The sequence below is a fragment of the Oncorhynchus gorbuscha genome, linkage group LG19 (assembly GCF_021184085.1).
Source record: "Oncorhynchus gorbuscha isolate QuinsamMale2020 ecotype Even-year linkage group LG19, OgorEven_v1.0, whole genome shotgun sequence".
In the NCBI taxonomy this organism is placed as follows: Eukaryota; Metazoa; Chordata; class Actinopteri; order Salmoniformes; family Salmonidae; genus Oncorhynchus; species Oncorhynchus gorbuscha.
In genome coordinates, this window is record NC_060191.1 from 75340939 (window position 1) to 75364448 (window position 23510).

The 23510-nt window shown below is 43.1% G+C and overlaps 1 protein-coding gene across 1 annotated transcript in view; it reads right to left on the reverse strand.

Annotated features, from left to right (window-relative positions):
• ryr1b (ryanodine receptor 1b (skeletal)) overlaps positions 1–23510 on the reverse strand; it is a 229908-nt gene that overhangs the window by 75689 nt on the left and 130709 nt on the right. Inside the window, exons 64-73 of the mRNA XM_046316567.1 lie at positions 20901–20982; positions 19672–19802; positions 17156–17476; positions 15772–16012; positions 15162–15249; positions 10212–10304; positions 6444–6458; positions 2703–2873; positions 2484–2543; positions 22–156 (exon numbers count right to left, since the gene is read on the reverse strand). Coding sequence (XP_046172523.1) covers positions 22–156; positions 2484–2543; positions 2703–2873; positions 6444–6458; positions 10212–10304; positions 15162–15249; positions 15772–16012; positions 17156–17476; positions 19672–19802; positions 20901–20982 — 1337 coding nt within the window. The remainder of the gene's footprint in view (positions 1–21; positions 157–2483; positions 2544–2702; positions 2874–6443; positions 6459–10211; positions 10305–15161; positions 15250–15771; positions 16013–17155; positions 17477–19671; positions 19803–20900; positions 20983–23510) is intronic.

Sequence of the window (23510 nt, forward strand, 5' to 3'; positions counted from 1 at the left end):
TAGAGTGAATACAGTACTCACCACCTCTATGTGGTAGAGGACAGCGGACACCTCCTGGACTCTCTTGACCACCTTCTCGGGGTCCTCAGCATCCTCAGCCTTCCCTGACGTCTCCTTATAGAGCGCCATCTGCCAGCGCATTGACGGGTCCTCCACCTACACACAGCCAAAGAGTCAACAAACACACCACATGGACACCACATGCACAGCACATGGACACCACATGGACACCACATGGACACCACATGGACACCACATGGACACCACATGGCACATGGACACCACATGGACACCACATGGACACCACATGGACACCACATGCACAGCACATGGACACCACATGGACACCACATGGACACCACATGGAAACAACATGCACAGCACATGGACACCACATGCACAGCACATGGAAACCACATGGACACCACATGGACACCACATGGACACCACATGGACACCACATGGACACCACATGGACACAACATGGACACCACATGGACACCACATGGAAACAACATGCACAGCACATGGAAACCACATGGAACCACATGGACACCACATGGACACCACATGGACACCACATGGACACCACATGGACACCACATGGAAACAACATGCACAGCACAGCACACACAGTATAGAACACCAACAACACTGAAATACTAATCCCGTATATATATACAGTGGGGCAAAAAAGTATTTAGTCGGCCACCAATTGTGCAAGTTCTCCCACTTAAAGAGATGAGAATGGCCTGTAATTTTCATCATAGGTACACTTCAACTATGACAGACAAAATTAGGAAAGAAAAATCCAGAAAATCACATTGTAGGATTTTTTAATGAATTTATTTGCAAATTATGGTGGAAAATAAGTATGTGTTACTGTAAGTACCAGTGAAACCTTTTTCTTTATGTTTTGCTATTTTCTACATTGTAGAATAATAGTGAAGACATCAAAACTATGAAATAACACATATGGAATCACGTAGTAACCCCAAAAAAGTGTTGACCAAATCAAAATATATTTTATATTTGAGATTCTTCAAAGTTGCCACCCTGATGACAGCTTTGCACCCTCTTGGCATTCTCTCAACCAGCTTTACGAGGTAGTCACCTGGAATGCATTTCAATTAACAGGTGTGCCTTGTTTAAATGTTAATTTGTGGAATTTCTTTCCTTCTTAATCCGTTTGAGCCAATCAGTTGTGTTGTGACAAGGTAGGGGTGGTATACAGAAGATAGTCCCACTTGGTAAAATACCAAGTCCATACTATGGCAAGAACAGCTCAAATAAGCAAAGAGAAACAACAGTCCATCATTACTGCAAGACATGGAGGTCAGTCAACGCGGAAAAACTGCAAGTGAAAGTTGCAAAAACCATCAAGTGCTATGATGAAACTGTCTCTCATGAGGACCACCACAGGAAAGGAAGACCGACCCAGAGTTACCTCTGCTGCAGAGGATAGGTTCATTAGAGTTACCAGCCTCAGATTGCAGTCCAAATAAATGCTTCAGAGTTCAAGTAACAGACACATCTCAACATCAACTGTTCAGAGGCGACTGTGTGAATCAGGCCTTCATGGTCGAATTGCTGCAAAGACTCCACTACTAAGGACACCAATAAGAAGAAGAGACTTGCTTGGGACAAGAAACACGAGCAATGGACATTAGACCGGTGGAAATCTGTCCTTTTGTCTGATGAGTCCAAACTGAAGATTTTTGGTTCCAACCGCCGTGTCTTTGTGAGATGCAGAGTAGGGAAACAGATTATCTCCGCATGTGTGGTTCCCACCGAGAAGCATGGAGGAGGAGGTGTGATGGTGTGGGGGTGATGTAATGGTGTGGGGGTGCTTTGCTGGTGACACTGTCTGTGATTTATTTTGAATTCAAGGCACACTTAACCAGCATGGCTACCACAGCAATCAGCAGCGATACGCGATCCCATCTGGTTTGCGCTTACTGGGACTATCATTTGTTTTTCAACAGGACAATGACCCAACACACTTCCAGGCTGTGTAAGGGCTATTTGACCAAGGAGAGTGATGGAGTGCTGCATCAGATGACCTGGCCTCCACAATCACCCGACCTCAACCCAGTTGAGATGGTTTGGGATGAGTTGGACTGCAGAGTGAAGGAAAAGCATCCAACAAGTGCTCAGCATATGTGGGAACTCCTTCATGACTGTAGGAAAAGCATTCCAAGAGTGTGCAAAGCTGCCATCAAGGCACAGGGTGGCTACTTTGAAAATCTCAAATATAAAATATATTTCGATTTGTTTAACACTTTTTTGGTTACTACATGATTCCATATGTGTTATTTAATTGTTTTGATATCTTGACTATTATTCTACAATGTAAAAAAACACAATTTTTTTATATTTTTAACTTGGATGAGCAGGTGTGTCCAAACTTTTGAAGGGTGCTGTACCTATACAGGTAATGTATTGTTTGGCACAAAAGCTCTAGGTGGAGGTGTGCTACTCACCTTGCCCTGTAGATGCATGTTGTTCTGTAGAAACTCTCTCACCTCCTCATCTGTGTCTTTCTGTTAGGGGACAGTCATTCGGCATCAAAGTTAAAAGCAAAAAAACGTGTCATCTCTGAGTATGTGTTTGTTTGTGTTTTTCTGTGTGAGTGAGTGTGTGAGTGAGTGTGTGAGTGAGTGTGTGAGTGAGTGTGTGAGTGAGTGAGTGTGTTCCACTACCAGGCTGTAGCGTATCTTGGCCAGGTTAATCAGTTCCTGGTCAGCAGGGGAACACATGTTGAGGCCAATAGGAAGCATCTTCTTCAGCGCCGCTACGATCAGAGATGTCTGCACCGAATAGCGGTCCCCCCTTCGCTTCTTCTTGGTACGCTCCACATCAGAACCTCCAGCCTATAGGAGGAGAGAGTGTGGTCAGACCGTACCATCTCTAGCCTATAGGAGGAGAGAGTTGGGTGAGACCATACCATCTCTAGCCTATAGGAGGAGAGAGTTGGGTCAGCCAATACCATCTCTGCCCACCCCTCTATGTCTCTAAGTCTGATGTAGGTACTAGACAAGGTACATCAATATTCCCATTTCTGATTTATTTAGGTACGAGCCAAGGCTGCTCTCTATGCCCATGTTTACTGTAGGAAGGTACTAGACAAGGCAGCCCCATATCCCCATTTCTGTCTGATGTAGGTAGGTGCCCTAAAGGGAAATACATTGCTTCACAAAAATGAAAGCTAACTACATTGCTGCTCTATGCTTTATTAATGAGTGGTTGAAGTTACAAACATTTTAAAAAGGGGGCGGGGAATTCGGGAAATGTGATTGGACTGAACAAGGCTAAGGGAAGAAACAAAACAGCAACATGCTGGAAAGGAAAAAAAAGAGAAAAGCAATCATTAACGTCAAACACTAAATCTACAAATACAGCAGTACAGCAGGGTTGCAAAATTCCAGCTTGCATGATTCTGAACTTCCTGTTAATTCTCTTCTTATTTTGGGAATCTTCCAAACAGAATTTTGGGAAAACCTGGGAATTTTGCAATCCTAAGCAATACTAAAACATATCATTTATGTTCTCACCACAGTGCAGCTTGTGCATGTAAGAAGCTGTTAGTGCTAACTATTATGCGTCTGTCCTCTGGAGAGCTGCTCTACCTAGTCAATGGAGAGCTGCTCTACCTAGTCAATGGAGAGCTGCTCTACCTAGTCAATGGAGAGCTGCTCTACCTAGTCAATGGAGAGCTGCTCTATTTAGTCAATGGAGAGCTGCTCTACCTAGTCAATGGAGAGCTGCTCTATCTAGTCAAGGGAGAGCTCCTCTACCTAGTCATTGGGAGAGCTTGTCTACCTAGTCAAGGGAGAGCTCCTCTATCTATTTAAGGGAGAGCTGCTCTACCTAGTCAATGGAGAGCTGGTCTACCTAATCAATGGAGAGCTGCTCTACCTAATCAATGGAGAGCTGCTCTATATAGTCAAGGGAGAGCTGCTCTACCTAGTCAATGGAGAGCTGCTCTACCTAGTCAATGGAGAGCTGCTCTACCTAATCAATGGAGAGCTGCTCTACCTAGTCAATGGAGAGCTGCTCTACCTAGTCAATGGAGAGCTGCTCTACCTAATCAATGGAGAGCTGCTCTATCTAGTCAAGGGAGAGCTCCTCTATCTAGTCAATGCAGTCCTGTGTTAGTAGTGCAGTAAGGTTCTGCTAGGCCCAGCCCACCACTCCACACCAGGTATAGCAGCAGTGTTTGGGGTCAGCTCCATTACCCGTGATTTCTGACCTCTGACCAGATAACAGAGACTCCTTCAGTAATGACCATGTGACAGCTGAGGAGAGGAGGTTAGCTCACACCAGGAAACGGGATAGCAGGCCTTAAATATCCCTTACTGGTCGGCTACAAAAAATACTTAACCTATATAATGCCATAAAACGGTACATTCATAATGCCATATATTTATTCTTATTTTATTTGTACATTACTAAGACAACTTTCTGGTTACGAAACTCTGAAGTAGTACCAGGAAAAAACATTGTTAAGATTAAAATAGAGGTATATAACAGGGCTCTACTTTAGGTTTATAAGGTATATAACAGGGCTCTACTTTAGGTTTATAAGGTATATAACAGGGCTCTACTTTAGGTTTATAGGGCTCTAGGTTTATATAACAGGGCTCTACTTTAGGTTTATAGAGGTATATAACAGGGCTCTACTTTAGGTTTATAGAGGTATATAACAGGGCTCTACTTTAGGTTTATAAGGTATATAACAGGGCTCTACTTTAGGTTTATAAGGTATATAACAGGGCTCTACTTTAGGTTTATAGAGGTATATAACAGGGCTCTACTTTAGGTTTATAGAGGTATATAACAGGGCTCTACTTTAGGTTTATAGAGGTATATAACAGGGCTCTACTTTAGGTTTATGAGGTATATAACAGGGCTCTACTTTAGGTTTATAAGGTATATAACAGGGCTCTACTTTAGGTTTATAAGGTATATAACAGGGCTCTACTTTAGGTTTATAAGGTATATAACAGGGCTCTACTTTAGGTTTATAAGGTATATAACAGGGCTCTACTTTAGGTTTATATAACAGAGGTTTATATAACAGGGCTCTACTTTAGGTTTATAAGGTATATAACAGGGCTCTAGGTTTTAGGTTTATAAGGTTTATATAACAGGGCTCTACTTTAGGTTTATAGAGGTATATAACAGGGCTCTACTTTAGGTTTATAGAGGTATATAACAGGGCTCTACTTTAGGTTTATAAGGTATATAACAGGGCTTAGGTTTATAGAGGTATATATCAGGGCTCTACTTTAGGTTTATAAGGTATATAACAGGGCTCTACTTTAGGTTTATAGAGGTATATAACAGGGCTCTACTTTAGGTTTATAGAGGTATATAACAGGGCTCTACTTTAGGTTTATAAGGTATATAACAGGGCTCTACTTTAGGTTTATAGAGGTATATAACAGGGCTCTACTTTAGGTTTATAGAGGTATATAACAGGGCTCTACTTTAGGTTTATAAGGTATATAACAGGGCTCTACTTTAGGTTTATAAGGTATATAACAGGGCTCTACTTTACATTTACATTTACATTTAAGTCATTTAGCAGACGCTCTTATCCAGAGCGACTTATTTAGGTTTATAGAGGTATATAACAGGGCTCTACTTTAGGTTTATAGAGGTATATAACAGGGCTCTACTTTAGGTTTATAAGGTATATAACAGGGCTATAAACAAAAACAAACATCAACAAAACAAACAAACATCAACAAAGTAGAGTGAGCAACAACACTCATTCCCCAATCAGGAACCATCCGAAGGGAAACTCATCCAATCCCTCAACCCGAGGTCAGCTCACGGGACTGGACTGCAGCAGTAGTTGACGTACTGTAGTCAGTGCTGAGTGTCATGAAACCCAAACCCTTCGATCCACGGCAGAGAGCATCAAGCCCCCCCCCTCCCCCCGTCCTCACACACATCAGCTTCATTAAGACACACACTCATTTCACAGTAAAGCCTCCCTAGGGAGACCTTACTCGAATGTCCATGTTTCAGTCTCTGCTGCAGAATGTGCTGGCTATAGACTTGAGGGGTGTCATTGGTGTTGAACAGTAAGGGAGGGCTTAATGAGTGCTGTAATGTGTGTGTGTGTGTGTGTGTGTGTGTGTGTGTGTGTGTGTGTGTGTGTGTGTGTGTGTGTGTGTGTGTGTGTGTGTGTGTGTGTGTGTGTGTGTGTGTGTGTGTGTGTGTGTGTGTGTGTGTGTGTGTGTGTGTGTGTGTGTGTGCTATACATGTGAAAGTGTGTGTGTGTGAGAGCGACAGGGTCTGTGTGTTTCTGCTCTATAGCCGTGCACTAGGAGAGCTTGATGAAGAACCCCCCCCCCCCACAGTCAGGGTGCCATGCGGTCAGGCCAGCACAGCGGTCACATTACGGTCAGCGTGCACAAACACAGTCTAACCTCTTCCCCGCCGGCCTAGTTGCCCCCCCCCCGCGTCCACAGAGACACACAGAGACAGAGAAAGAACAGAGTTAACATCCTACAGATCATCTCCTGACCTCAAGTATTCACAAAGCATATTATGGGCTATTGTGATGTCATTATGGGCTATTGTGATGTCATTATGGACTATTGTGATGTCATTATGGGCTATTGTGATGTCATTATGGACTATTGTGATGTCATTATGGACTCACAAAGCAGAGTGCTGATCTAGAATCAGGTCTAAATTCACTATAATCTGATCCTAGTTCAGACTGCTGACCTCAAGTATTCACAAAGCAGAGTGCTGATCTAGAATCAGGTCTTAATTCACTATAATCTGATCCTAGTTCAGACTGCTGACCTCAAGTATTCACAAAGCAGAGTGCTGATCTAGAATCAGGTCTTAATTCACTATAATCTGATCCTAGTTCAGACTGCTGACCTCAAGTATTCACAAAGCAGAGTGCTGATCTAGAATCAGGTCTTAATTCACTATAATCTGATCCTAGTTCAGACTGCTGACCTCAAGTATTCACAAAGCAGAGTGCTGATCTAGAATCAGGTCTTAATTCACTATAATCTGATCCTAGTTCAGACTGCTGAGCTCAAAACCTGTTGACACCCAGGTATCTTAACTCCTCCGGCCTCTCCAGACCAGGAAGTGAATATGATATAGAAGATATGTTATAGATGATTTCTTATGTCTTTCGTCTGTGGATGAAAACTACAGTGTCTTCACAATGTATTCATACCCCCTTTCACTTATTCCACATTTTGTTGTGTTACAGCCTGAATTCAAAATGGATGAAATATACATATTTTTTTTAACTCACTCATCTTATTTATTATTTAACCAGGCAAGTCAGTTTAAGAACAAATTCTTATTTTTAATGACGGCCTAGGAACAGTGGGTTAACTGCACACAATACCCCATTAATTACATTTCTGCAAATGTATTGAAAATTAAAAACAGAAATATCTCATTTATATAAGTATTCAGACCCCTGAACTGTGATGATTTCTGGGTAAGTATCTAAGAGCTTCGCAAACATGTATTTTACAATATTTTACATTATTCCAGCACTGACAAGTTGGTTGTTCATCATTGCCAGACAGACATTTTCATGTCTTGCCATAGATTTTCAAGCTGATTTAAGTCAAAACTGTAACTAGGCCACTCAGGAACATTCACTGTCTTCTTGGCAAGCAACTCCAGTGTAGATTTGGCCTTGTGTTTTAGCTTATTTGTCCTGCTTAGGTTAGTATTATGGAATAACTAGAATATTGTTGATCCATCCTCAGTTCTCTCCTATCACAGTCATCAAACTCCGTAACTGGTTTAAAATCACCATTGGCCTCATGGTGAAATCCCTGAGTGGTTTCCTTCCTCTCCGGCAACTGAGTTAGGAAGGACGCCTGTATCTCTGTAGTGATTGGGAGGGATATTCAATGTCTGTTTTTTTCCACTTTACCAATAAACCAATAGGTGCCCTTTGTGAGGCATTGTAAAACCTCCCTTGTCTTTGTGATTGAATCTGTGTTTGAAATTCACTGTTCAACTGAGAGTCCTTACAGATAATTGTATGTGTGGGGTACAGAGATACCCATATCAAACATCTCCAATCCAAAGTTAAATCTAGAATTGGCTTCCTATTTCGCAACAAAGCATCCTTCACTCATGCTGCCAAACATACCCTTGTAAAACTGACCATCCTACCAAATCCTCGACTTTGGCGATGTCATTTACAAAATAGCCTCCCTACCCTACTCAACAAATTGGATGCAGTCTATCACAGTGCAATCCGTTTTGTCACCAAAGACCCATATACTACCCACCATTGCGACCTGTACGCTCTCGTTGGCTGGCCCTCGCTTCATACTCGTCGCCAAACCCACTGGCTCCATGTCATCTACAAGACCCTGCTAGGTAAAATCCCCCCTTATCTCAGCTCGCTGGTCACCATAGCATCTCCCACAAGTAGCACACGCTCCAGCAGGTATATCTCTCTAGTCACCCCCAAAACCAATTCTTTCTTTGGCCGCCTCTCCTTCCAGTTCTCTGCGAACTGCAAAAATCTCTGAAACTGGAAACACTTGTCTCCCTCACTAGCTTTAAGCACCAACTGTCAGAGCATCTTACAGATTACTGCACCTGTACATAGCCCACCTATAATTTAGCCCAAACAACTACCTCTTTACCAACTGTATTTTATTTATTTATTTAATTTGCTCCTTTGCACCCCATTATTTTTATTTCTACTTTGCACATTCTTCCATTGCAAAACTACCATTCCAGTGTTTTACTTGCTATATTGTATTTACTTTGCCACCATGGCCTTTTTTGCCTTTACCTCCCTTCTCACCTCATTTGCTCACATCGTATATAGACTTGTTTATACTGTATTATTGACTGTATGTTTGTTTTACTCCATGTGTAACTCTGTGTCGTTGTATCTGTCGAACTGCTGTGCTTTATCTTGGCCAGGTCGCAATTGTAAATGAGAACTTGTTCTCAACTAGCCTACCTGGTTAAATAAAGGTGTTCTCAACTAGCCTACCTGGTTAAATAAAGGTGTTCTCAACTAGCCTACCTGGTTAAATAAAGGTGTTCTCAACTAGCCTACCTGGTTAAATAAAGTTGTTCTCAACTAGCCTACCTGGTTAAATAAAGGTGTTCTCAACTAGCCTACCTGGTTAAATAAAGGTGTTCTCAACTAGCCTACCTGGTTAAATAAATAACTAGCCTACCTGGTTAAATAAAGGTGTTCTCAACTAGCCTACCTGGTTAAATAAAGGTGTTCTCAACTAGCCTACCTGGTTAAATAAAGGTGTTCTCAACTAGCCTACCTGGTTAAATAAAGGTGTTCTCAACTAGCCTACCTGGTTAAATAAAGGTGTTCTCAACTAGCCTACCTGGTTAAATAAAGGTGTTCTCAACTAGCCTACCTGGTTAAATAAAGGTGTTCTCAACTAGCCTACCTGGTTAAATAAAGGTGTTCTCAACTAGCCTACCTGGTTAAATAAAGGTGTTCTCAACTAGCCTACCTGGTTAAATAAAGGTGTTCTCAACTAGCCTACCTGGTTAAATAAAGGTGAAATAAATATGATGAGGTAGTCATTCAACAATCATGTTAAACACTATAATTGTTCACAGAAAGTCCATGGGACTTATAATGTGATTTGTTAATAAGCATATTTTTACTCCTGAACTTATTTAGGCTCCTCGTCATAAACAACGGGGTTGAATACTTATTGACTCAAGACATTTCTGCTTTACATGTTTAATTAACTCGTCAAACATGTCTAAAAACATAATTCCACGTTGACATTATGGGGGTATTGTGATGTCATTATGGGGTATTGTGATGTCATTATGGGCTATTGTGATGTCATTATGGGGTATTGGGATGTCATTATGGGGTATTGTGATGTCATTATGGGCTATTGTGATGTCATTATGGGGTATTGTGATGTCATTATGGGGTATTGTGTGTAGAGGCCAGTGAAACAATACGATTTAATCCATTGTAAATTCAGCCTGTAACATCAACAACATGTGGAAAAGGTCAAGGGGTGTGAATACTTCCTGAAGGCTCGGTATCTTTTGTCTTCTAACCAAGCAGGCCTTAGGACTACAGGCATTGGTATATTATGGACTGAAATGGTTGTTTACATTAATAAAATAAACCATAGTAGATTATATATACTATGAGCCTTTTTTTCTCATGATGGATGCAGCCTCACCTTGCTCATCTTACTCTTGCTGTCAGCGGTCAGGAAAGACATGTTGTTGATCTCATTCATTACCACAAAGTTCTGCTCCTCACGCTTGAAGTTCTGAAATGTAGGAAAGGAGAAAAGGGGAATGAATAAGGGAGAGAAACAGAGAGAGAGGGAGAGAAACAGAGAGAGAGGGAGAGAAACAGAGAAAAAGGGAGAAAGGGGAGAAACAGAGAGAAAGGGAGAGAAACAGAGACAAAGGGAGAGAAACAGAGAGAAAGGGAGAGAAACAGAGAGAAAAAGGGAGAGAAACAGAGACAAAGGGAGAGAAACAGAGAGAAAGGGAGAGAAACAGAGAGAAACAGAGAGAAAGGGAGAGAAACAGAGAGAAAGGGAGAGAAACATGATTTATTTTACCTTTATTTAACTAGGCAAGTCAGTTAAGAACAAATTCTTAATTTCAATGACAGCCTAGGAACAGTGGATTAACTGGCCTAGGAACAGTGGATTAACTGGCCTAGGAACAGTAGGTTAACTGGCCTAGGAACAGTGGATTAACTGGCCTAGGAACAGTAGGTTAACTGGCCTAGGAACAGTGGGTTAACTGGCCTAGGAACAGTGGGTTAACTGGTCTAGGAACAGTGGGTTAACTCGCCTAGGAACAGTGGGTTAACTGGCCTAGGAACAGTGGGTTAACTGGCCTAGGAACAGTGGGTTAACTGGCCTAGGAACAGTGGGTTAACTGGCCTAGGAACAGTGGGTTAACTGCCTGTTCAGGGGCAGAACGACAGCTTGTCAGCTTGGGGGTTTGAACTTGCAACCTTCGGGTTACTAGTCCAACGCTCTAACCACTAGGCTACCCTGTCGCACCAATACCACAGTCAGTCCAGCAACACTCAGTAAGAGGATTAGAAACCTCACAAGTTAAATTGCTATTGACAATAGCGACAAAGGAGCCACTCAGAGTGAAACACGAGGAAGGGAATCTCCATTGCACTCTTCCAATGGTTACACACGCCACTAATAAATAGAACCCTCTGTTCAGGAGGGAAGTTATTAGAAGTCATGAAGTCACTGGTCTAATACTTACAGTACTTCCGTCATGAGGTTAGCTCCTCCGTGGACAACAGCTATGAAGTGGACTTCCTCATACCTACCGCCACTACAATAGTGGAAGACAGTGACTGGTAGTAAAACCACTACAGACTCCCTCGGCACCAATTCTGACTGACCTCCAGGCATTGACTTGAAAATTACCTGACTACGTCAGACTCATTCTGAACAAGTTGTAATCTGCCAGGATACTTGGTTTCCTTCCCTTGACATTGTGTAAGCATAAACGGAACATCCCATTAAGATTGATGCTAGGATTACTTAACCGCTTGAAACTAGGGGGCACTATTTTTATTTTGGGAAAAATAACGTTCCCACAATAAACAACCTATTTCTCAGGACCAAATGCTAGAATATGCATATAATTGTCAGCATAGGATAGAAAAGACTCTAAAGTTTCAAAACTGTCAAAATATTGTCTGTGAGTATAAGAGAACTGATATTGCAGGCGAAACTCTGAGGAAAATCCAATCAGGAAGTGCCTCTTATTTTGAAACCGCTGTGTTCCTATGCACCCCTATTGGCCATTGAAAGGGATATCAACCAGATTCCTTTTTCTACGTATTCCCTACGGTGTCTACAGCCTTTAGACGTAGTTTCAGGCCTTTATGTTGAAGAATGAGCGTAAACGACTACATTGCGTCAGTGGCCAGCTGAGGGCTCAGAGTGATTCTTGCATAAAAGACAGAGGTAGTCATTTTTCCTCTCACTCCTACTGAAAAGCCAATTGTCCCGGTTGATATATTATCGAATAGATATTTGAAAAACACCTTGAGGATTGATTATAAAAAAGGTTTGCCATGTTTCTGTCGATATTATGGATATAATTGGATTTTTTTTTCGCCGTTGTCATGACCACTATTTCCGGTGGATTTCTCAACATATCGTGACCAACAAACGGAGGTATTTTGGGTAGAAAAATAATCTTTATGGAACCAAAGGAACATTTGCTGTCTAACTGGGAGTCTCGTCAGTGAAAACATCCGAAGATCATCAAAGGTAAACGGTAAATTTGATTGCTTTTCTGATTTTCGTGACCAAGCTTCCTGCTGCTAGCTGGACATAATGCTATGCTAGGCTATCGATAAACTTACACAAACGCTTGTCTTGTTTTGGCTGTAAAGCATAATTTCAAAATCTGAGATGACAGGGTGATTAACAAAAGGCTAAGCTGTGTTTTCATTATATTTCACTTGTGATTTCATGAATATGAATATTTTCTAGTAATATTATTTGGCCGTTGCGCTACGCTAATTAGTGTAGCTGATGACAATTCTCCCGGATACGGGATGGTAATTCCAAGATTAAGGGTTCGAGCAGAATACCAGCCTTAGTAAAGTTGAACATTTATTTTGAGGCCTTTAACTCTAACTCTACAGCTACAGCACTCACCAGTTGTCTTCTCAGAACTCCATAGGTCATCCCTGTAGACTGCCCAAAACTAGTGCCTTACAGCTGTAGATATAGTTATCAACTTAGGATAGTACCCTAAGCAACACCCTGAAAATTAGGAAAGCCCTAGATATGACATTAGACAATGCCATGATAGGGTCATTTTGCCAAGACCATGGACGTAGATAGAATACAGTCCAATTAGATGATTAAAGGGGCATAACTATATTTAGTTTTGTTTATGTTTTCATTCATTTTGTTTCATTTTCTTCGGCACGTGGGAAATGATAGAGCCATAAATAACTTCCACATACAACCATCAGTGCCACAACGCTGCTCATTTGGGAGGAAATGTAATGATATATTTCATGAGTGTGTTTGCGTTGTTAACCTCTGCCTAAGTTACTGCCCAGATCTTCCAGTCTGGACGACCAGACGACGCGTCCGGAACGGCGATCCCAATCTGGACATCTGCTGCCGAGCCATGGAGCGGACTTCTTTTTTTGCAGAAACGCTACTCGGGTCGACCACCAGATAGGGACCACAACGATGGTCCACAACCAGGACAACCCACAGTCATTTTTATGTTGGTTTGCAACATGCAGGTTAATGGCAAGATTGAACCCAACATGGGGTGGACTGTCATGATGTTGGCCTGGGGGTAGGTTTATGACAGTCATAAATACCTCTTCCCCCCTGTTTCCTCTCTCTACCCTACTGATGTGAAATTTGAAAACCCCTTGGTTAACATAGAGATTCTGGGAACTTCAGTAGATGGGGGGAAATTAACTATATTCTGGTAATCCAACCAATTGAAATATATGCGGTGGTACTTAATGAATATGATGTCAGTTCAGTTGTCATCTGAGACATTCTCATCAATGATAAGATGACAAACTCTACAGTGGAAAGTCTGCACATTGTAGTTATCGGATTCACATGGAATTGTGGTTTGAATATAAAATTATTGGTGAAGAGATTAAATGTAATTTTAGCTTCTAAAGTGAGAGATTTGGGTTTTCATAAGGCTAGGGCTCTGCTCAATCAGTGGCCCGCCCCTGTGAAGAGACATGGGTTATAAAACCTTTCAAACACGCCCTCCTTTCCCTTCCTATATATAGCCTTGACAACAACTCCTGTTCCAAGTACATGAGGTCTGCAGCCTCTGAGTTAAAAGGACTAACATGTCAACTAAGGAACTAAGCCAACCTCAGCGTGAGCTTTGGTTGCAAATGGTATGAACTTTGAACTCTTATTCACTACAGAAGTGATACCTCCTAGCCGTTGAGTTAGCAACAGCAGCTGCAAACGCAGTCTAGGAAAGAACAGACAGAGTATCTGTCTATCACACAACGACGTTACTACAACGTATCCAATTGACCACCAGAGACATTCTTCAAAGGACAAAGGACTCGGTTTGGCAACACGGTCTTCCATCTACCACCAACCTACCGAAGCGCAGCTCAGAGTAAATATTTATTGCATTTTCCTTTTCCAAATGGGCGGTAATTTAGAATGCATAAGATACTGTATTTACGATAGCACAGCTTCTTCCCTTTGTTCCTCAGTCTTCCTGCTCTTTCACTCAAACACAGCCCCTTTTCTTTTGTGTAACCAGCTGTCATATCTGTTCCGTCCGCTAGGGACATTTTCCTTTTTGACGTAATTTGTAATCAAGGTATGATTCATTCTTTGTCTATGTAATTCTGTGTGATTAGTTAGGTATTTAGTAAATAAATAATTAAACCCAATTTTGTATTGCTGATTCAACTTGTTAGCCAGGGTTCGTGAAGATAACCAAGAATGTACAACTTTCAGATGAGACTGAATTAAGGTGACAATTAATATTGACTGCTATTGATGTAAAATATTACTAGGTCTTTAAGAGTTTATTTGGAAGATAACAGCTCTATGAATATTATTTAGTGGTGCCCCGACTTTCTAGTTAATTACATTTACATGATTAGCTCAATCAGGTAATATTAATTACGGAGAAAGGATTTTATAGAATAGCATGTCATATCACTTAATCCGGCAGACACGACACTGCCCTTACCATAACCCCACTGCCACCATGGGGCACTCTGTTCACAACGTTGACATCAGCAAACCGCTCGCCCACACGACACAATACACACAGTCTGCAGTTGTGAGGCCGGCATTCTCTAATTCTTTAAAACGACGTTGGAGGCGGCTTGTGGTAGAGAAATTAACAATAAATTATCTGGCAACAGCTCTGGTGGACATTCCTGCAGTCAGCATACCAATCCCTCAAAACTTGAGGTATCTGTGTTGTATAGACAAAACTGCACATTTTAGAGAGGCCTTTTATTGTCCCTCAGCACAAGGTGCACCTGTGCAATAATCATACTCTTTAATCAGCTTCTTGATATTCCAATACCTGTCAGGTGGATGGATTTTCTTGGCAAAGGAGAAATGGGTGGGTGTGTTAAAGGAGGGCACACTCACATGAGACTTGGACCAGAAGATGAACACCTCTCCAACCATCCTGAAGAGTTCCTCAGCATCTGGGTCTGGACAGGTCAACCATCGAGCCCTGGAACAACAAGAAAATGGACAGGTGTATTTTGTGTGTGTGATTGTGTGTGTGTGTGATTATGTGTGTGTGTGATTATGTGTGTGTGTGATTGTGTGTGTGTGTGTGTGTGATTGTGTGCGTGTGTGATTACGTGTGTGTGTGATTGTGTGCGTGTGTGATTGTGTGCGTGTGTGATTACGTGTGTGTGTGATTGTGTGTGTGTGTGATTGTGTGTGTGTGTGATTGTGTGTGTGTGTGTGTGATTATGTGTGTGTGTGTGATTATGTGTGTGTGTGTGTGATTGTGTGTGTGTGTGTGATTGTGTGTGTGTGTGATTGTGTGTGTGTGTGTGTGTGTGTGTGTGTGTGTGTGTGTGTGTGTGTGTGTGTGTGTGTGTGTGTGTGTGTGTGTGTGTGTGTGTGTGTGTGTGTGTGTGTGTGTGTGTGTGTGTGTGTGTGTGTGTGTGTGTGTGTGTGTGTGTGTGTGTGTGTGTGTGTGTGTGTGTGATTTGTGACGTGTTGGTTTATGATTCCACAGTACCTGTTGTTATCCACATATCTGATCAGTAGAGGGTACAGAGCGTAGAGGTCTCTGCAGAGAACAGCAAACTCATCCCTAATGGTTCCTTCCTCACTGTCCACCTCAGACTTCCCCTCCAGTCTCAGCTGCTCCTCCTCGGCCACCACCTTCCCACTCCGTTTCTTCAGTTTCTCCATGGTCGGGATGAAATGAGACTTCAACATCTCAGGCTTGGCCCTGCTAACGATGGGCTGGGCAAACACTGGACACGTACAGGACAGGCAGGACACACAGGGCCCAATGTTGAAAGGTCGTTACTCAACACCCATAGAAAAGCAAGGTTAGCAACAATTGATCTCTGAACACATAACCATGAACTGAAAACGACATAATTTCTAAAACATCTCCCCACCAACCAGCCAGTCATCTCCCTCTCCTCCCCCCACCAACCAGCCAGTCATCTCCCTCTCCTCCCCCCACCAACCAGCCAGTCATCTCCCTCTCCTCCCCACCAACCAGCCAGTCATCTCCCTCTCCTCCCCCACCAACCAGCCAGTCATCTCCCTCTCCTCCCCCCACCAACCAGCCAGTCATCTCCCCTCCTCCCCCCACCCCAGCCAGTCACCCCCCCACCCCCCAACCAGCCAGTCATCTCCCTCTCCTCCCCCCACCAACCAGCCAGTCATCTCCCTCTCCTCCCCCCACCAACCAACCAGTCATCTCCCCCCACCAACCAGCCAGTCACCCCCACCCCCCACACCACCAACCAGCCAGTCATCTCCCTCTCATCCCCCCACCAACCAGCCAGTCATCTCCCTCTCCTCCCCCACCAACCAGCCAGTCATCTCCCTCTCCTCCCCCACCAACCAGCCAGTCACCCCCCCCCTACCCCCCACACCACCAACCAGCCAGTCATCTCCCTCTCCTCCCCCCACCAACCAGCCAGTCACATCCCCCCACACCACCAACCAGCCAGTCATCTCCCTCTCCTCCCCCACCAACCAGCCAGTCATCTCCCTCTCCTCCCCCCACCAACCAGCCAGTCACCCCCCACACCACCAACCAGCCAGTCATCTCCCTCTCCTCCCCCACCAACCAGCCAGTCACCCCCCCCACCCCCCACACCACCAACCAGACAGTCATCTCCCTCTCCTCCCCCACCAACCAGCCAGTCATCTCCCTCTCCTCCCCCCACCAACCAGCCAGTCACCCCCCCACACCACCAACCAGCCAGTCATCTCCCTCTCCTCCCCCCACCAACCAGCCAGTCACCCCCCCCCCACACCACCAACCAGCCAGTCATCTCCCTCTCCTCCCCCCACCAACCAGCCAGTCATCTCCCTCTCCCCCCCCCCCCCCCACACCACCAACCAGCCAGTCATCTCCCTCTCCCCTCCCCACCAACCTGCCAGGCGTTTCATCCAGGAGGCTTCGTCTATCCCCAGATTATTCACCACTATCTTCATGATGTTGCCCAGCAACTGGTTGAGTTGCTCTGAGGTGACGTCAGTACAGAGCTGTCCGTCCAGGTCGGGGTAGTTCTCCAGACCTCTCTCCCACCAACGGGGAAGGTAGTTACACAGCATGGGCAGGGTGATCTCGATAACGTGGGGCATCTCAGTGTAGCGAGCCCCTGACTCTGCCAGGTCCCCGATCTCCTTCATCAGGACATCTAGCTCTGGGATGTCCGTACACAGCTCCTCTACTTGGCTGGGCAGGCCCAGGACTGGCAGGGGTAGAGAGATGGAGGGGGGGGCAGGGGTAGGGGGGGGGCAGGAAGGGTAGAGAGATGGGGGGGGGGGGGGGGGGCAGGAAGGTCAGAGAATAAACATATTGGGTTATTAATGCTCTGGGATGTCAGTGCCAAGCTCTTCTACGTGCTGGGAGAGTGAGGAAAAATATTGTGTCATTTCTACACTTAGAGAAAGAAAGAGAGAGAGAGAGAGGGGTGAGAAATACAGAGGAGATATTTATAGATATAGAGAAAGATAGAGATGTAGATAGAGAGACAGACATAGATATAGATAGATACAGATATACAGATATAGATATAGACAGAAAGAGATATAGATATAATGACAGATATAGATATAGAGACAGATAGACAGAGACAGACATAGATATAGATAGAGACAGATATACAGATATAGATATAGACAGAAAGAGATATAGATATAATGACAGATATAGATATAGAGATAGATATAGACAGAGACAGACATAGATATAGATAGAGACCAATATATATATATATAAAAACAAATGTAGATAGAGAAACATACATTTGAAGTCGGAAGCTTACATATACTTTAGCCAAATACATTTCAACTCCGTTTTTCACAATTCCTGACATTTAATCCTAGTAAAAAGTCCTTGTCTTAGGTCAGTTAGGATCACCACTTTATTTTAATAATGTGAAATGTCAGAATAATAGTAGAGAAAATGATTTATTTCAGCCTTTATTTCATCACATTCCCAGTGGGTCAGAAGTTTACATACACTCAATTAGTATTTGGTAGCATTGCTTTTAAATTGTTTAACTTGGGTCAAACGTTTTGGGTAGCCTTCCACAAGCTTCCCACAATAAGTTGGGTGAATTTTGGCCCATTCCTCCTGTCAGAGCTGGTGTAACTGAGTCAGGTTTGTAGGCCTCCTTGCTCGCACAGGCTTTTTCAGTTCTGCCCACAAATGTTCTATAGGATTGAGGTCAGGGTTTTGTTTTGTGATGGCCACTCCATCTCAGCCATTTGGAATTGTGATACTGTGAATTATAAGTGAAATAATCTGTCTTGTGTCGTGCACAAAGTAGATGTCCTAACAGACTTGCCAAAACTATAGTTTGTTCACAAGAAATGTGTGGAGTGGTTGAAAAACAAGTTTTAATGACACCAACCTAAGTGTATGTAAACTTCCGACTTCAACTGTATATAGATAGAGAGACAGATACAGATATAGATAGAGAGACAGATATAGATATAGAGACAGATATAGATAGAGAGACAGATATAGATAGAGAGACAGAACTAGATAGAGAGACAGATATAGATAGATAGATATAGAGAGACAGATATAGAGAGAGAGATATAGAAAGAGAGACAGATATAGAGAGAGAGATATAGAAAGAGAGACAGATATAGATAGATAGATATAGAGAGACAGATATAGATAGATAGATAGATATAGAGAGACAGATATAGATAGATAGATATAGAGAGATAGATAGATAGATATAGAGAGACAGATATAGATAGAGAGGCAGATATAGATAGAGAGATAGATATAGAGAGACAGATATAGAGAGAGAGATATAGATAGAGAGGCAGATATAGATAGAGAGACAGATATAGAGAGACAGATATAGATAGAGAGATAGATATAGAGAGACAGATATATATATATATATAGATATATAGAGAGAGAGAGAGAGAGAGAGAGAGAGAGAGAGAGAGAGAGAGAGAGAGAGAGAGAGAGAGAGAGAGAGAGAGAGAGAGAGAGAGAGAGAGAGAGAGAGAGAGAGGAAGCGAATGGTCATTCAGGGAATTATATAGATAGATAGATATATAGATAGAGAGACAGATATAGATATAGAGACAGATATAGATATAGAGACAGATATAGATATAGAGACAGATATAGAAAGAGAGACAGATATAGATAGATATAGAGAGACAGATATAGAGAGACAGATATAGAGAGACAGATATAGATAGAGAGATAGATAGATATAGAGAGACAGATATAGATAGACAGACAGATATAGAGAGAGAGATCTAGATAGAGAGACAGATATAGATAGAGAGACAGATATAGATAGAGAGACAGATATAGATAGAGAGATAGATATAGAGAGACAGATATAGATATAGAGACAGCTATTTCGACATGGAGACACATATTTAGATACAGACAGGTTTGACTCACTGCCTCTCTCTCTGGGTGTCTTCGTGGTGTACACAGAGTAGGCGTTGTACTCGTTGAGCCCAGGCTCCAGGTAGGCCACAGGCATGGCAGCGGCAAGATTAGCCAGACACTCCCCCAGAGCCGGCCTCTGCCTGTATACAGACACGACAAAACATTATTGGTCTGACGCTCATGGACTGCAAAGTGTGTTATAGTAACAGAACAGAAACCTGAACAAACAAACATCAGGATCAGCGATAATAACCAGAGACACTATAAACACTGAGCCCATAGCGATAATAACCACTATAAACACTGAGCCCATAGCGATAATAACCACTATAAACACTGAGCCCACAGCGATAATACCCACTATAAACACTGAGCCCATAGCGATAATACCCACTATAAACACTGAGCCCATAGCGATAATAACCACTATAAACACTGAGCCCACAGGGATAATAACCACTATAAACACTGAGCCCATAGCGATAATAACCACTATAAACACTGAGCCCATAGTGATAATAACCACTATAAACACTGAGCCCATAGCGATAATAACCACTATAAACACTGAGCCCAGACAGACAGACAGACAGACAGACAGACAGACAGACAGACAGACAGACAGACAGACAGACAGACAGACAGACAGACAGACAGACAGACAGACAGACAGACAGACAGACAGACAGACAGACAGACAGACAGACAGACAGACAGACAGACAGACAGACAGACAGACAGACAGACAGACAGACAGACAGACAGACAGACAGACAGACAGACAGACAGACAGACAGACAGACAGACAGACAGACAGACAGACAGACAGACAAACAGATACGGTGAGACATGGCATAGCCCAGACATAACGTCAAACATACAACTTGATGAAAAACAAAACTGGAATAACTTTTAACCCTCCACCCCCCCACACACACACCACACACACATATATTCAATATTGAAAGCAAAACTCCATTCAAAAACAGTATTTTGGTATTTCTTTCATTGTCCCAACATATTTTGAATGTCAGCAGTCAAACTTTCAAGATATCAGACTTTCAAGAAGCAAAGTGTCACTGGCCACATCGTCAAAATGCTTCTTGGAAGTCCGATATCTTGAAAATTTGACTGATGACATGATAAATATTTTGGGGACTGTATCAAATGGGGAAAAATAGCAAAAGAGAGAATTATTTTGATTGTAATTTCCCTTTAAGCAGGTAGTGTGTACTAACTTCTCAGCGTGAGGCGTCTTCACGGTGCCCAGCGAGTAGATGGAACACATGATCCTGTAACACGAGATCTGAAGGTCATCCACTGGAGGGCAGACAGACAGGAAGGAATCAGATAGACAGGAGTCAGAGAGACAGACAGGAGTCAGAGAGACAGACAGGAGTCAGACAGACAAACAGGAGTCAGAGAGACAGACAGGAAGGAATCATACAGACAGGAGTCAGAGAGATAGACAGGAGTCAGACAGACAGACAGGAGTCAGACAGACAGACAGGAGTCAGACAGACAGACAGGAAGGAATCATACAGACAGGAGTCAGAGAGATAGACAGGAGTCAGAGAGACAGACAGGAGTCAGAGAGACAGACAGGAGTCAGACAGACAGACAGGAAGGAATCAGATAGACAGGAGTCAGAGAGACAGACAGGAGTCAGAGAGACAGACAGGAGTCAGAGAGACAGACAGGAAGGAATCAGATAGACAGGAGTCAGAGAGACAGACAGGAAGGAATCAGATAGACAGGAGTCAGACAGACAGACAGGAGTCAGAGAGACAGACAGGAGTCAGACAGACAGACAGGAGTCAGAGAGACAGACAGGAGTCAGAGAGACAGACAGGAAGGAATCAGATAGACAGGAGTCAGAGAGACAGATAGGAGTCAGATAGACAGACAGGAAGGAATCAGATAGACAGGAGTCAGAGAGACAGACAGGAGTCAGAGAGACAGATAGGAGTCAGACAGACAGACAGACAGGAAGGAATCAGATAGACAGGAGTCAGAGAGACAGACAGGAGTCAGAGAGACAGACAGGAGTTAGACAGACAGAGAGGAGTCAGACAGACAGACAGGAGTCAGAGAGACAGATAGGAAGGAATCAGAGAAACAGACAGACAGATAGGAGTCAGAAAGACAGACAGGAGTCAGAGAGACAGACAGGAAGGAATCAGAGAAACAGACAGACAGATAGGAGTCAGAGAGACAGACAGGAGTCAGAGAGACAGACAGGAAGGAATCAGAGAAACAGACAGACAGATAGGAGTCAGAGAGACAGACAGGAGTTAGATAGACAGACAGGGGTCAGAGAGACAGACAAGGGTCAGACAGACAGAAGACCGCAGCCAAACAGACAGACAGACAGGGGTCAGACAGACAGACAGGGGTCAGATAGACAGACAGGGGTCAGATAGACAGACAGGGGTCAGAGAGACAGACAGGGGTCAGCGAGATAGACAGGGGTCAGATAGACAGAAGACTGGAGCCAGACAGACAGACAGACAGACAGACAGACAGACAGACAGACAGACAGACAGACAGACAGACAGACAGACAGACAGACAGACAGACAGACAGACAGACAGACAGGGGTCATGTTAATGTACTGATGTAGACTGACCCTCTGTCATTATGTTAATGTAATATAGACTGACCCTCTATCGTTATGTTAATGTAATATAGACTGACCCTCTATCATTATGTTAATGTGGTGATGTAGACTGACCCTCTGTCATTATGTTAATGTACTGATATAGACTGACCCTCTGTCATTATGTGGTGATGTAGACTGACCCTCTGTCATTATGTTAATGTGGTGATGTAGACTGACCCTCTGTCATTATGTTAATGTGGTGATGTAGACTGACCCTCTGTCATTATGTTAATGTGGTGATGTAGACTGACCCTCTATCGTTATGTTAATGTGGTGATGTAGACTGACCCTCTATCGTTATGTTAATGTGGTGATGTAGACTGACCCTCTATCGTTATTTTAATGTACTGATGTAGACTGACCCTCTGTCATTATGTGGTGATGTAGACTGACCCTCTGTCATTATGTTAATGTGGTGATGTAGACTGACCCTCTATCGTTATGTTAATGTGGTGATGTAGACTGACCCTCTACCATTATGTGGTGATGTAGACTGACCCTCTACCATTATGTGGTGATGTAGACTGACCCTCTATCGTTATGTTAATGTGGTGATGTAGACTGACCCTCTATCGTTATGTTAATGTACTGATGTAGACTGACCCTCTATCGTTATGTGGTGATGTAGACTGACCTTCTATCGTTATGTTAATGTACTGATGTAGACTGACCCTCTACCATTATGTTAATGTGGTGATGTAGACTGACCCTCTATCATTATGTTAATGTACTGATGTAGACTGACCCTCTATCGTTATGTGGTGATGTAGACTGACCCTCTGTCATTATGTTAATGTACTGATGTAGACTGACCCTCTATCATTATGTTAATGTGGTGATGTAGACTGACCCTCTATCATTATGTTAATGTACTGATGTAGACTGACCCTCTATCGTTATGTGGTGATGTAGACTGACCCTCTGTCATTATGTTAATGTACTGATGTAGACTGACCCTCTACCATTATGTGGTGATGTAGACTGACCCTCTACCATTATGTGGTGATGTAGACTGACCCTCTGTCATTATGTTAATGTACATTTAACATTTACATTTACATTTAAGTCATTTAGCAGACGCTCTTATCCAGAGCGACTTACAAATGTACTGATGTAGACTGACCCTCTGTCATTATGTGGTGATGTAGACTGACCCTCTGTCATTATGTGGTGATGTAGACTGACC